Consider the following 13,345-nt stretch of genomic DNA (forward strand, 5'->3'; position numbering starts at 1 on the left):
AAGCAGAATTTTAATAGTGCTTACTGGGTGTTGATATTGGGCAGAAAACATGCTTTGCACTAGAGAATAAACTTGGGGTTGTTTCATGGCTAATTTCTGTACTGAGTCTTTTTGGATTTTTCACTTGATTCATTTCCTTACACAGTCCCATTGTATTTGTTTGTTCCTTAATTCAGTGAATGTACATAGAATGCATGCCAGCTTTGTCCAGGGGCCTTGGAAACCAAACCACCTTGATGAAACCACTTCAGACCTCCTTTAACAGCCTTTTTTGAGGGAGGGATAGTAGAGTAATTACAAGAGTATCATTAAAGAGACCAAGTATAATGTAACACCAAAACTAACATCCCCCCACTACCACCTTTTATTGACATGTTTAACTATTAAAAGAGATTTCACAAAGAAGTTCTAATACCATTTCTGAATACCTGTGAACTGTAAGCTTTAGCCTTCCTAGGTCCTGCCTTCTCAAATCTTAATTGTTTGAAATAATCTCTACTTACACAAGGAAAAAAAGAAAAGAAAACAATTTTGAACATTAGTTCAATTGTACATCTGCACAGCTTATGTGACTTCTCTTTCCTCTCGATAGCTTCATATGTGGATAGGTGAGCCACAGGGTATATTTTTCATTATCCTCCTCAGTTTGTTCTTTTCCTCAGTTTTAAGTGCTTGTGGCAGATATACTAAAAACATATTACTGTTGCAACTGAATTCTTTGTTCTGTTTTATCTCCAGTATACTTCCCAGCTGCTGTCATATTAGTGGGTAACTCCTTTGGATGGGTGAATGGGCAGTAACTGGGTGGGAAATACTTCACAGTTCAGACTAGTTCCTTTCCTTCATCTCCATCCACAATACTGAAGCTTTGAATTTGACTCTGTTGAGGAGCTTACTGTCTTATTTCTGTCTTCAGGAAATTCCTTCCATGGTGTATCAACTTAAAGTCTCAGAAGTGCTGGTAAAATATAGGAGTGGCAGGTTTGGCAGTCTGTCTTGGTTTGTGTTATTTTTTTACTGTAATGGCTTATTGGTCTTTGACCTTGTCATTTTTAATTTGTCTAAATCTGTCACTTTCCAGATCAATCGGAATATGATCGTGACAGAGTCAATTCCAGTGGCTGTACTAATGCATGCTGGTAGCATGTGAAGCGTAAAGTTATGATGTTTAACACTTAATGATTTTTTTTCTTTCCATAGGGTTATGTAACATAAGTAGGGAAACGTGTCTTGGAAGATGTGAGTTACAAGTTCTTTTTTGAGTGTAGTAAGTCTGGCAGTAGTGTATTACAAGGATTTCTTTCCTCATACAGAAAACATATGATCTCTATTGTATCCCTGTCCTTAGGGGTTAAGGGTTCTCCCTTTAAATGTAGCTGTCTAGAGAGAGCTTTGTAACAGAAAATTGTCCCATCCTTACAGTCTGATGCAACTTTTTTTGGTTTGAGTTGTCATTGTCAAGATGAAGTACTTTGTAACAAGGAAAACAAAAACGTGCATCAACGTGAGCAAGATAAAGTCATCATGCTTGTCCTGGTGACAGCAGCTGTGCCAGCTGATGACAGGGAATTCAATAGATGACTGAAGCAGCGGAGAGGACCTCCTAAACTTCCAGTCATGTATCAACCTAAGTATGCATCTACACCAGGCTTTCAAAAATTATTTGGGGGTAACTTAAGAGCACTGGCTAAGGGAGTCATGGCTTGTTGTACAAGGTATTTTTCAGATCCATGTTATATACTTGTACATTTTTAATTACTGTGGGACTTAAATTCTTAAGAATTGTGCACTGAAGGAACTTTGATTAAAAAAATAAATCTTAATTGATTTGCAAATAGGATTGGTCATGTTTTTCTGTCATTTTAGCGTATTGACTGTTTCTCTTAGACTTGGCAACTGTGATGCCACTTCAGAATTACTATTATTCTTAACTATTTCAGTACCAATAACACAGTTTTTGAAGTTTAGATTAGTGTCTACCACATTTTCTTCATCAGAAAACTGGAATTAATTGTTGTACAGAATCCAGTTTTAAAGGAGATGAAGTTTGCTTACTCAAAGTACTTCAAAAAGGTGGGTGGAAAAATTTGCTGTCGACTTGTACAGCTGGCAAAAGGTGACAAGAACCTCACAACTTGATAAATTATTGCAGAACTGGATGAATATGCAAAAGTAGGTTTCACTTAATTTGCTATTTCAAAGTTAACATATATGTTTTAGGGAGATGAATTTCAACAAAAGTAAATACCTTTATGGAAGTACAAATGCATAATAAAAAATAGCACAAAGTATTTTCTATCTTAAAATTCATCAGGCTGATGCAAAAGCATATGTGTTTTTTGTACTGCATTGCAATGAATTTAGTTGTTTACCAGGACAGCTCATAGCTGTAGAGATCAATGAATATGGGCAAGTGGGTACTATTACTTTGCAGTATTATTTGCAGTTTTATTCATCAACCTCCTTCCATATTCAGAACTTCAGAACCTTTGGTTACTGCCAGAGGTGTGTTTCTAGTGCCAGGGGTAATATCTAAGAAAATTTGCACCATGTCATCTCATGCAGTTGCCAACTAAAGACATTGAAAAATACAGTTGTCAGTTCTCTGAAAAATGCTGATCACTTTTAAAAAATAATAACTGTGTTCTTTGATCTGTAGTCTTACTCTCATCATCAAAACATACAAAATAATTTAAATAAATGGAACTTAATATTAGAACTGTCCAGAGCATGGAGTTGTCATGCAAAAAGAACCAAGCTCACAAAATGAAATAACTGTTCGATGTGGATGCATTTTATTCATTAGTAGCTCAAGCCTTTTACAACACTAGTTTCAGGGCTTTTCTTTTTAACTACTTCTAGTTAAAGGTCTTTATCCGAGTAAATTTTAGTCTGTGCACAATCAGTGTTTTGTTTGCATTCAACTTCTGTACACTCTTCAACCCTCTCTTCTACATATGGCTATAATAACGTGGAGATAATTTGCTCTCCCTTCATCAAATTCAAGGTCTACCAGTACTTCATAATGTTGATGGTGTCACAGCAATACAGTAGATTGAATCAGTGAATGGGTTGAGCTATCTGACAAGTAAACTGTGGCAGTGTGTGTGGTCCTTCAGTATTTGGTTTCTCACAGTGTTGCATAACTAATATTTATTTTCCGTGTAAATAAAAGGCCCAGCCCAGCCTGAAGCACAGCACTTGCATTTCTTCTCTATTCTGAGAATTGGACAGTGTTGGTAGGTGGGTTGCAGGTCAGTCTGATCATGTCTGGCACATGAAGTATTGGCACAAACTGAAGGCCCTTGTACAGCGCTGAGAACGTGTGAATATGCAGCTCTTCCAACTGGGAGGAAGAATCAGTTGCTTCAGTTTGTGTATATGAGTGTTAGCAGGTACATGTATAGATGATTTTGCTTTATTGAGAAGGTAATAATAAACACTATTTTAAATCAAAGCACTACAATGAGACAATTATAAAGAAATCCAAGATACAGATTTGCTTTTTTTTTTTTTTAAGAACTGTTTTAGTTTTGTAACAAATAATGTATAAATAAGAATGGTTTCTTAATCAAATTAGCATAGGATATTTGTCTTGATGGAGATGCTTGTGTGTAATTTATCTAATGAGGCCCAAAATCATATTTAAACTTGTGCTATTTTTTAGATTGCTACTCCCCGCCCCCCCGGTTGTCATTTGCCAATTGTGGGCTCATTTCGATTAAAACTGAATTTCTGAAATACGTAATTTTCATTAGATTTCCTAAAAGATGTATTAAATAAAATTAGATTCACTTGTATTCGTGGCTCCTCATGCCAGTAGGACTTCCTGGGGAATTAGACTTTGAGCTCAGAGGTTGTATTTAAGAGTTACTTCTCAGTCTAAATGTCTGGCTATTTGCTAGTCCTTTCTGCTACTGTTTACTTCTGCTTCCTACAAGACTTGGAGCAGCTTGCTTGCCAAATGCACTTGCTGATTCTGTGTCATGTCAATGTGAACTCTAACAACCTCCTGGTGGAGATTTAAATACAACTCCAAGTATTCAATGCTTCAAGTATTGGGCAATCTGACAGGCAAACTACAGAATTGCAGTGTAACGTGCTCCAGATATGCACAGTTTTGTACATGTAGTAGAGCTGCATGTTGGCAATTCAGACTATCCAAGTTCTGTCACTGGTATTTTACAGCAAGGATAGAGTGAGACCACATTAAACAGGGAATTTTGGTGTCAAGTCCTGCCTTTGTTTGTTTTATTGTTAGCCTGTTTTTTTTTTGCCTGCCTTGTAAAGCTATCTTGAAGATCCAAAATAACATTGGGATACAGGGTGGTTCTTCCACTTACAGGAGGTATACTAAGGCAGTAGTTCGTGGTGTAGTTAGTTATGTGTGTGAAGCATTTGTTTCTTGCATAGAATGAAGTGTAGAGTTCCCTGTGTGTTTTTAAACTTGATATTGTATGATGGTCTGGGTGTGCAATTATATTTTTAATGGTGATTTTAGTATGTTTATATGATGAGGAAAATAGTTGTAGTTAAGAATGTAAGAAGTGACTTAGTGGCTTAGAATAACAGCTCTGCTAGCAGTGTACGGTGTGTCCTGCAATAGCGAGGGCTGTTTACAGAGCACAGGTGTCTGGTTACTTCTTTCAGTGAACACATCCAGAAGTCGGCCATTTGGAGTTGTTGTATTAAAGATGTTTAAGGACAGATCCCTGCTTATTCCTTTTAATATCTTCTTGCCTGCCTGTTGTCGTGAGTGTAATTGCTTGTTGAATTTGCTGGTACACTCCTGATTTCGTCCTCCCGTGGCATTAGGTTCCAAGGGTTAACTCCTTGCTGTGGATCTGTTTTACACCCATTTCTGACTGTTTTCACAGCACTCGAGGGATCAGTTGGAGATTTGGAATGACAGGACAAGGGGGAATGGGCTTAAGTTGCGCCAGGGGAGTTTTAGGTTGGATGTTAGGAAGAACTTCTTTACTGAAAGGGTTGTTAGGCACTGGAACAGGCTGCCCAGGGAGGTGGTGGAGTCACCATCCCTGGAAGTCTTCAAAAGACGTTTAGATGTAGAGCTTAGGGATATGGTTTAGTGGGGACTGTTAGTGTTAGGTTAGAGGTTGGACTCGATGGTCTTGAGGTCTCTTCCAACCTAGAGATTCTGTGATTCTGTGATCATTTTTACCTTCCTTCTCCACCTCCTTCGTAACTTTTAAAACCTCAATCTTATTCCCCTTAAACATCCTTCTCTCCAAAGAGCTCCAGACATTTTGGTCTCTCCTCATATAGAAGCAACACTGTCCTCTTAATCAGTTTTTATTCCATAAAACTCTCTCTGTAGCACCACTATGTCCCCATTCAAACATGGGGACAAAAACTGCACGTTACTCAAAATACGGGCCCGCCCGTGGTTCTTTGTAGTAGCAAAATAATGTCCTTGGATTCCTTCTGAAGATGACAGATGCATATAAGCTTTTTTGGCTGCCCCTGCTCACTTATCTTTGGTATACTTGTGCTACAACCCTTTGTGCTTGACAGTGGTTTGTCTGAGCAAGGTGGTTTTCTGTACAGTAAGAACCTAGAATAAACAAAAGGAAAGAGACAAGATGGAGCAGTAACTGTTGTTTGACTTAAAGCAAAGATTTTCATTATAGTTATCTGGCTAAATGCATTTTGAAAAGCATATTTTAGTAAAATCTTTCTTGCTGAATTTTTCCAGACCATTTCCTAGTGCCATTGTACACAGAAGTAATAGTTTCAACTTTCCAAGCAGTTATAACAGTAAAATAAAAAAGCTTGTTGAAAATGGATCTGATCTGAGTTGAGAGCTGACTGGAGTCTGTTGATATCGGTGAAATGTCTTCATAAAGGCTGAAGATGAGAATAGGATCTTCTGTTGAAGAACAGTTTCAGCATTGGTTGGGTTTATTTGCTGTTGCTGTGTTGGCAAATTGCTTGGTTCACAGAAGCAACCATTCAAAAAATTTGCAGCTTAGGACTTACCACTTTCCTAGTCCCATGGCCCCTGCTTTTCTAGACTTTCGAAGAGTTGTCAGAGATGGCTGTTCTTTAGCTTCCTTTTTCCTCTTGGTGTGTTTATGCAGGAGCTTAATGTCCGTCAAGTGACATTATCTACTAACAAAGATAAATACGGAGTCCGGCTGAGAGCGGAACCAGATCACATGGTGCTTGGGAAGCGCCTGAAAGGTGCATTTAAACTTGTCATGGCTGCAATCAAAGAGCTGAAGAGCGAGCAGCTGGAGGAATTCCAGGAGACAGGTATGTGGTGATACAAACCGCTAAACCATAGCAAAATTGTCAAAAAAAAAAAAAAAAAAAAAAAAAAAAGGCAACACGAAAGATTTGGGATTTATCAGAAAAATCCAAGTAATTGCACTTGGTGTATATATATTAATCAAACAAATGCAAAAGTATCCTTTTCTAGACTTATGGAAACGTAAAGCTTACCTCCCAGGTATCATCCATATTAGAGTTTATGTTAATGAGAAGAGGGTGTATGAGGTTTTTTATTAGTTTTTTAATCAATTTTCTTGTCTGTAGAATTGAGGTGGTTGTGTATACTAATCTTACACTGTTCACCTGTTTAAGTTCTACTGTATGTCCAAAATGGAGTAAAGAATGAGTTTTTACATAAGACTGAGTCAAATTTGAACTGAGTATTTGTGTGACAGCTTTTATTCTGGAATCATGGCTTCAACTGCAGATTTACAAGCAGGTGTGAATTTTCCAGCTATATCTGTTCAGTTAACTGCTTGAATGTGAATTTTTCGTTTACTTGAATATGCAGGTTATTTTTAAGTTCTGTTTCATTCAAAGGGTATACAGAAGGTCTATGTGTGAGCTGAGTTCTGCCTGCAGAAGTGTTAGTATGAAAAATCTGAATGAGAATCCAAATGTTCAGCGTGTTCTACTAGCATTTCATTGTGGTTTAACTGTATGACAATTGTAATAAATTTCATTTATTTAAGTCTGGAATTTGTTTTAAGCTTTTCATTGATTTATTTTTTGTTCTGATTGTAAGAAACATTCTTCATCTGTCTATTCTGCAGGCACCATTGTTGTAGAAGGACATGAACTTCATGAGGAAGATCTTCGTCTCATGTATACCTTTGATCAGACTGCGGGAGGATCTGCCCAGTTTGAGGCACATTCTGATGCTCAGGTATTGGTTTTTTTTTTTTTTTTTTCCTTATTCTTTGCTTTAAGGGAAGTATTCCTCTAAAAGTGGAACAGAATTGTTGAGGTGAGAAGCTGGGGTGGTTTTTCTTACCAGTTAGGCTCTTGGTATGTGGTAGGCTATCTTCTCAGTTTTGGAGATGTTAAAGTGCTCTCTTCAACCTGGTATTTTTGTGAGGAGCACAGGAAGATTGTAACTGTGAGTTAATACTAGGTTGTTTCAAGTTTGTCACCTGTTCAACTCTTCTATGAATCCTTAGGTTTTAGTTCTGCTAGATGTTACCCCAGACCAGTCCATGGTGGATGAAGGAGTTGCCCGGGAAGTGATTAACCGCATTCAGAAGCTTCGCAAAAAGGTTAGGAAGCAATGGAATAAGACAATTTACTTTTAAGCTCTTCTTGGGCGATATGTAGCAGAAACTGAGGTTGTTAATTAAAATATGAAGACCTGTATCATTTACCCTTGATCTCAAACTTTGTTCTGGCATAAATGGCTTGAAATCATTCTTTTGTTTTGAATTTCCGTATTTTAAGTAACTAGAGTTGAATCTTGAGCTTACTATACAATCACAGAACCATTAAGGTTGCACAGAACCATTAAGGTTGGAAAAGACCTCCAAGATCATCTGGTCCAACCATCCCCCTACCACCACTATCACCTACTAAACCACGTCCCTAAGCACCACGTCCATCCTTTTCCTTAAATGCCCCCAGGGATAGTGACTCCAGCACGTCTCTGGGCAACCCATACCAATGCCTAAGGTTACTATATGTCATTAGTAGTGGATACACTTTTTTTTTTTTTTTTTTTTTTTTTTTTGAGTCCCTGTAGTTCTTCTCCCTTTAGCCACATAGCAGTGGTTCAGTCCCAGTTAACTATCTCTTGGGCCTGCCTTCCTCCTGCCAAGTGCTGTGATCTGTTCAGTCTCAGTCCTAGTGTGTTACATCAGCTGAACTGGTGAGAGCCAAGACTTCTGAGCTTAGGACTGCTAAAAGAAACAGACTCACGTCTTAGCAAATTGCAGGAGGCATTTCTGGCACCAATTGACATAAATGATTCCACTCTTAATTGTTCTCATCATACATATAAGTGATGCTGTCTGACCTTTATGTTAAAGCACTTTGAACCAATGTAACTTCTCTCTATCTATGATAATAATCCAAGAAGAGCTGTGCTCAGTGCCTCCATTTTGTGCTTAGAAAGCTGGGTCACCAGGGAGATGATTACAGGTCTAAAAAGTATTTATGTGGAGAGGACATTACATTAATATGTAACTCTTGACAAACAATTTTAAAAGTTTCTGAATTTGCAAGTTTTTTAAAATAAACCCTTACATTTGGGGTTTTCCTACTCAGCAAACTTGGTGGCGATGGGCTAGAGACTGTATTAATCTTCACTAAGAGCATGCATGAAAAATGACAAACGTATACCAAAATTGTCACCTTCCCCTTTCACGTTTAATTGTGTGTGTGTGTGTGTATATATATATATCTCTTCGTAAAATTAGGAAGAAATGTGGCCATGAAAAGTCTTAAGTTACTGGATGATTCATGTTTATTTCTGTAATGACATAAGTTTGTAACTTATTTAAATGAATATCAAAATCCTTGGTGTTGCTTATCACTTAGCATGATGCTAATATGCATTTACTGTCGTTTTTTGATTCCCACTCCTGTTATCAAAGTAAACGACTAATACAATTCTGGATCTACAATAACTATTGCTGGAATGGCATTAGGATGCAAGTTTTTTTTTCTTACTGAAACAGAATTTTGTTAGAATTCAGTATCAGTTTTCATTTAATTAAGGGGGAGAGTTAGTAAATGAATTTGTAAATGAGATATTTTGAGGAAAGTGTGCTTTTTAGGTGGTCATTATCTTTAGAAGAAAATGCCGCCATGTTTCATGCCTCTTCCTTTCCCTTCTGACAAAATAGTTGCTTTATTCAAGTATTTTTGGGGAAACTTCTAACAAATGTCTAGTAAATATCTAATACGTTTTTTCTTCAACTTTTAGGCTTGCTGTCAATTAATGGTCTATTTGGTATGTCCTACAGCGAAATCTGGTTCCTACAGATGAGATTACAGTGTACTACAGATCATATCCAGAAGGTGACTACTTGGATACTGTTATTAAGGAACATACAGATTTCATTCTTGCAACAATAAAGGCTGCCCTAAAACCTTACCCGGTGCCTACGTCAAAAGAAGTTCTCATCCAGGAGACCACCCAAGTAAGAAGGAAAAAGCATTGACTGCATAGTTCATTTTCCTATAAGATTTTAACCGAAACAATTGTTTTGATTGCAGATAATTTTTATGTCAGTATTTGTGGGATAAAGGGGATGTTATTTCATGTTTATGAATGTCCATGTTTTTCTTTTTGGTTTAAAAAATAAAATAGGTGGGCTCTGTTGCTTGTCTATTAAGTTTGGAAAGGAAGCCACTTAGGTACTGAAGTAAATATGTTAATTGCTATTTGTGTAAGCTTAAAGTACTTTAGATAGTTATTTATATTTGGATTAGTGCATTGTTTAGAAAGCAGAAATACTGTTGTTCTGATTTCTTTAAGTTAATACGCTTTTGTATTTAGAAATTTTCTCCTTTGAAGCTAAATTTTGCATCTTGACTTAAGGCCAGTTTCAGTTAATAATGTTTGAGGATGTTTTGTGTTTTTTTTTTTTCTTCTTGAAGTTCAGCCTTTTGTAACAATGAAGTTTTGCAGATTGGCTTATCCTTTCATCACCAAATTTGAACTTTCCTTTGTTTTCCTTGACTGTTTCTTCTGACATGTTTTAAGAATACTCTTTGGTTTTATGCAAACTGACTGTATTCATTCATGCCTATCAGAATTATGGGTGAAACAGGTTCTTTAATCTAAATGTCATGCTAACCCAGGAAGACAAGAATTTATGATATATTAGTTCTTCCAATTTGTTTTACAAAATGGGTAAAAATGGGTAGGGCTATGAGAATAGCTGAGAAGGAGGCACATTTTGTCTGTCCTACTGGCAGCATGTGTAAGGGAAACATTTTATATTAATTAAATTTTTGAAGTTGTATGGATTTGAAACAAAGGTGTGTTTGGCCTTTTTCAAAATCAGTAGTTTCATCTAGAGACAAACACAGAGGAAGAAAAACATTGTAAAAGTAGAGAATATGGTGTCTGGAAAATTTTGCTATTTCTTACCTGATTGTGTTGCTGTTGATGGACAGCTTAAATCAACATCAAATACAATTCAGAATGTAAAAGTAGTTGCAGAAACGTGTAGTGTTGGGAAACACTTGTCTGGTAGCGTACATCTGAAATTGTTTTGTTGTTGGTCACTGCATCATTCTGTGAAGGCTGCCATGCCTGTGCAAGTATGTCCTCTCCCCCCACCTCCCCATTATTTGTCTGCTTTTTAAATCTTAATTTAGCAGATGCTGGTGCAGAAGAACATTGTGGCTAGTTAAACAAGGAGTCTGTTAGTTTTAAATAAGCTCTTTATGTAACGACAAAATCTTGCCCTGACAGAAGGTGCTGGTTATTAGGGATATAATCGATAGCTGTTGTCTGGATGTCAGCAAAAACAGACATCCGTTTGGATTTCGGAATGGTGAGCAGTATGTAACCAGAGAGAGGGCTGTGGATCAGAATACACGTTTGCACAAATACTGGATTGCTGAGTGGGGAAAACCTACAGAATTGTACCTGAAGCAACACTACATATGACACTTCTGTGTGGCTGTTGCAGTTGGTGAGTAGGTTTATGGGCAGGCGATGGTCATCTTGTGGCGGCCATAGGGCTGTGAGTTCCTGCCTGCTAGCTTAAAGTCTTGGGCTTGTTTTTCCCCCAAACAAGAACATGAGCTGTGACTCACTGCAAGTTCTGCATACCAAAGTTAAGCACTGTATCTGAAGCAAAGACGAACTTTGCAAGTAAATTCCCATTTGTTTTTAGCTTAGGTTAAGGAGCCTCAATTACCACAAAGTACCTCCCTGCAGAGTTCAGCTGTGGGCTTTGCCAGGTGGGGAGCTTTCTGCACCTTTAAATGGCTGTGTTTACAGACTTGATGGGCTTCTGACTTATTAGTCAGATATTTAGTATTTAAAAGAGAGGTTGCAGACAGAAACAGATGACGGGGGTTTTAGTGCAACTGTAAATTCTTCCTCGGAAGTCTCACTTTCCAGGACTGTAGAGATGGATTGCTCAGGGCAGATGTTTTGCACTCTGTTCTGTGTTCTGCTGTGACTAGCTTGTCACAGCACCAGCAGTGAATAAAAATATCTGAAATGAAAAAGCTTTTCTGCAGAAGTCCTTTCAGGGTAGCAGTTTGGCCCTTTGTGGAGAGTTAAAATAGCTGCAGCGATGTGCAGTGGATTTGGAGGTCAGCGCATCAAACCCGACCGTGCTTGGTGGGTTTTCTTGGTTATACCTGCGCACACATTTTGTACTAGCACTTTCAGGCATAAAGGCTTTGCATTGAAACTGAATTATGCGTTGACTGTCTTCTGTTGATGGGGTGGGTAAGCACTGAAGTGGAAAATGTTTTACAAGGACCATTGTGCGCTTTCAGGTACAAAAGCAGGGGCAAGGTGTGTAATGCTGCACGTGGGTTCCTAAGATAGAGCAGTTGTGGCAGGGTCACTGCAGTAAACCTCTGGAAGTTATTAAAAAGACGATTGGAAATCCGTGTGATGCTGAATATGTGTAAAGACTGGGACAAAAATGAAAAGCAGTCTGTTTGTTCTGGAAGTATTTTGATTACATTCAGGGTTAGTGTTTCTGTGAAAGTATCCTGGATCAATGTTATATAAAGACCATTAATTATGAATCCTTCTCAGAGGCTTGTTCTGAAAGACAGCTGGAAACTTCAGCTGTTTTTTTCAGAAAATATTGGGAGGGAAAAGCAGCTCTGTGTAAAATGAATGTTTAGTTGCTGGTGAAAGTAGGTAAGAGCAAAACAAGATGTGCTGCTCCGTCAGTCTTTCTCTATGTTGCAGTAGGAGCTCAGCACTGAGCGGCATTTCCATGTTTGTGCTCTATATTTATTTAAGAAAAAGGTTTTAAATAACAACATACTACCAGTTGTTTCTGTACGTGATTTCTGAATGACACCTGTTTCATTATTGATTTAAACTTAGGTGATCACTTAGAGTGCTGTTCCCATGAAAATTGGTGTAAGTTCAGGAGGAATATCAACCTGTATTTAGCTCAGGAAGAGAATTGGGCTTGAGAAAACATGGTCTTAACAAAGCTATGGTTTAAGGCCTGTAAAAAAATACATTTGTTTCTGCAGTAGACTTAATATAAGGACAACTTGTAGCCCTGGCTGTTGTCTGTAGCCAGTGCAGGCAGATGGAGGTTTCAGCAGACAACTTGAGAACAGCATCCTGTGTTCAGATACTGAATTACCTCTGGAAGAGTCTTCATCATTTAAGTATATTCATTTTGGGGTTAGATTTTGAGAGACTACAGTCAGACTGAGGTGGTTTTTTCTACTCTTTTCTTCACGTGTTAAATGCTGATTCATCTTTAAGTTAAAGATAAATTCATATTTGGAGCACTGTTTCTGAAGGAAGAAGAGGCAAAATCTGCTGTTTCAATAAAATGAGTGATGTTTAGTATAAAAAGACAAAAATATTAATGAAGTTTGAAGAAAAAATCAGCAAAACAATATGTAAGCAATATATGTATTTTTTTTTTTCTTTTAGCTGAAGGGATCAGAGCTAGAAATTACACTTGTCAGAGGTGGTGTGTGCCAGCGTGTTGGTCCAGCCTGTGCCTACGTCAACCTCAAAGTCTGTGCTAATGGGACAGAACAAGGTAGGAATGTACCCATTTTGATTTGTCTGTGGTGGTGTGTTAAAAGACTGTTCAGAAAACGGAGTGAGGAATGTTGATGCCAAGAAGATGCTCCCTTTCAAAGCAGCTTTCAATAGCTCTCCAAAATGAGTTTATTAAAAGAAAAAAATAGTCATATTTTTTTGTGTGCGTATACAAACTTGTGTGTGTATATTCACCCAGGCTCAGAGTATGTCCCTTGAGAATTTTAAATTCTTTATGTAGTAATATGTAGGAGATGCCTTTCTGTGGACCAGCTACTATTTCTGGAAAAAAAAAAAAAAAGATAAATATAGAATTGAAAAAAATACTTAAACTAGAGA

General features: G+C 37.6%; 1 protein-coding gene across 3 annotated transcripts in view; it reads left to right on the forward strand.

Moving 5' to 3' along the window:
* The window catches only part of IARS1 (isoleucyl-tRNA synthetase 1), a 102,373-nt gene that overhangs the window by 75,852 nt on the left and 13,176 nt on the right, over positions 1-13,345 (forward strand). For all 3 annotated transcript variants that reach the window (XM_068695151.1, XM_068695153.1, XM_068695152.1), the window contains exons 27-31: positions 6,102-6,276; positions 7,068-7,180; positions 7,455-7,550; positions 9,252-9,428; positions 12,893-13,004. In XM_068695151.1, the coding sequence (XP_068551252.1) occupies positions 6,102-6,276; positions 7,068-7,180; positions 7,455-7,550; positions 9,252-9,428; positions 12,893-13,004 (673 nt within the window). The remainder of the gene's footprint in view (positions 1-6,101; positions 6,277-7,067; positions 7,181-7,454; positions 7,551-9,251; positions 9,429-12,892; positions 13,005-13,345) is intronic.

Source organism: Anas acuta, chromosome 11, assembly GCF_963932015.1.
Source record: "Anas acuta chromosome 11, bAnaAcu1.1, whole genome shotgun sequence".
Taxonomy (NCBI): domain Eukaryota; kingdom Metazoa; phylum Chordata; class Aves; order Anseriformes; family Anatidae; genus Anas; species Anas acuta.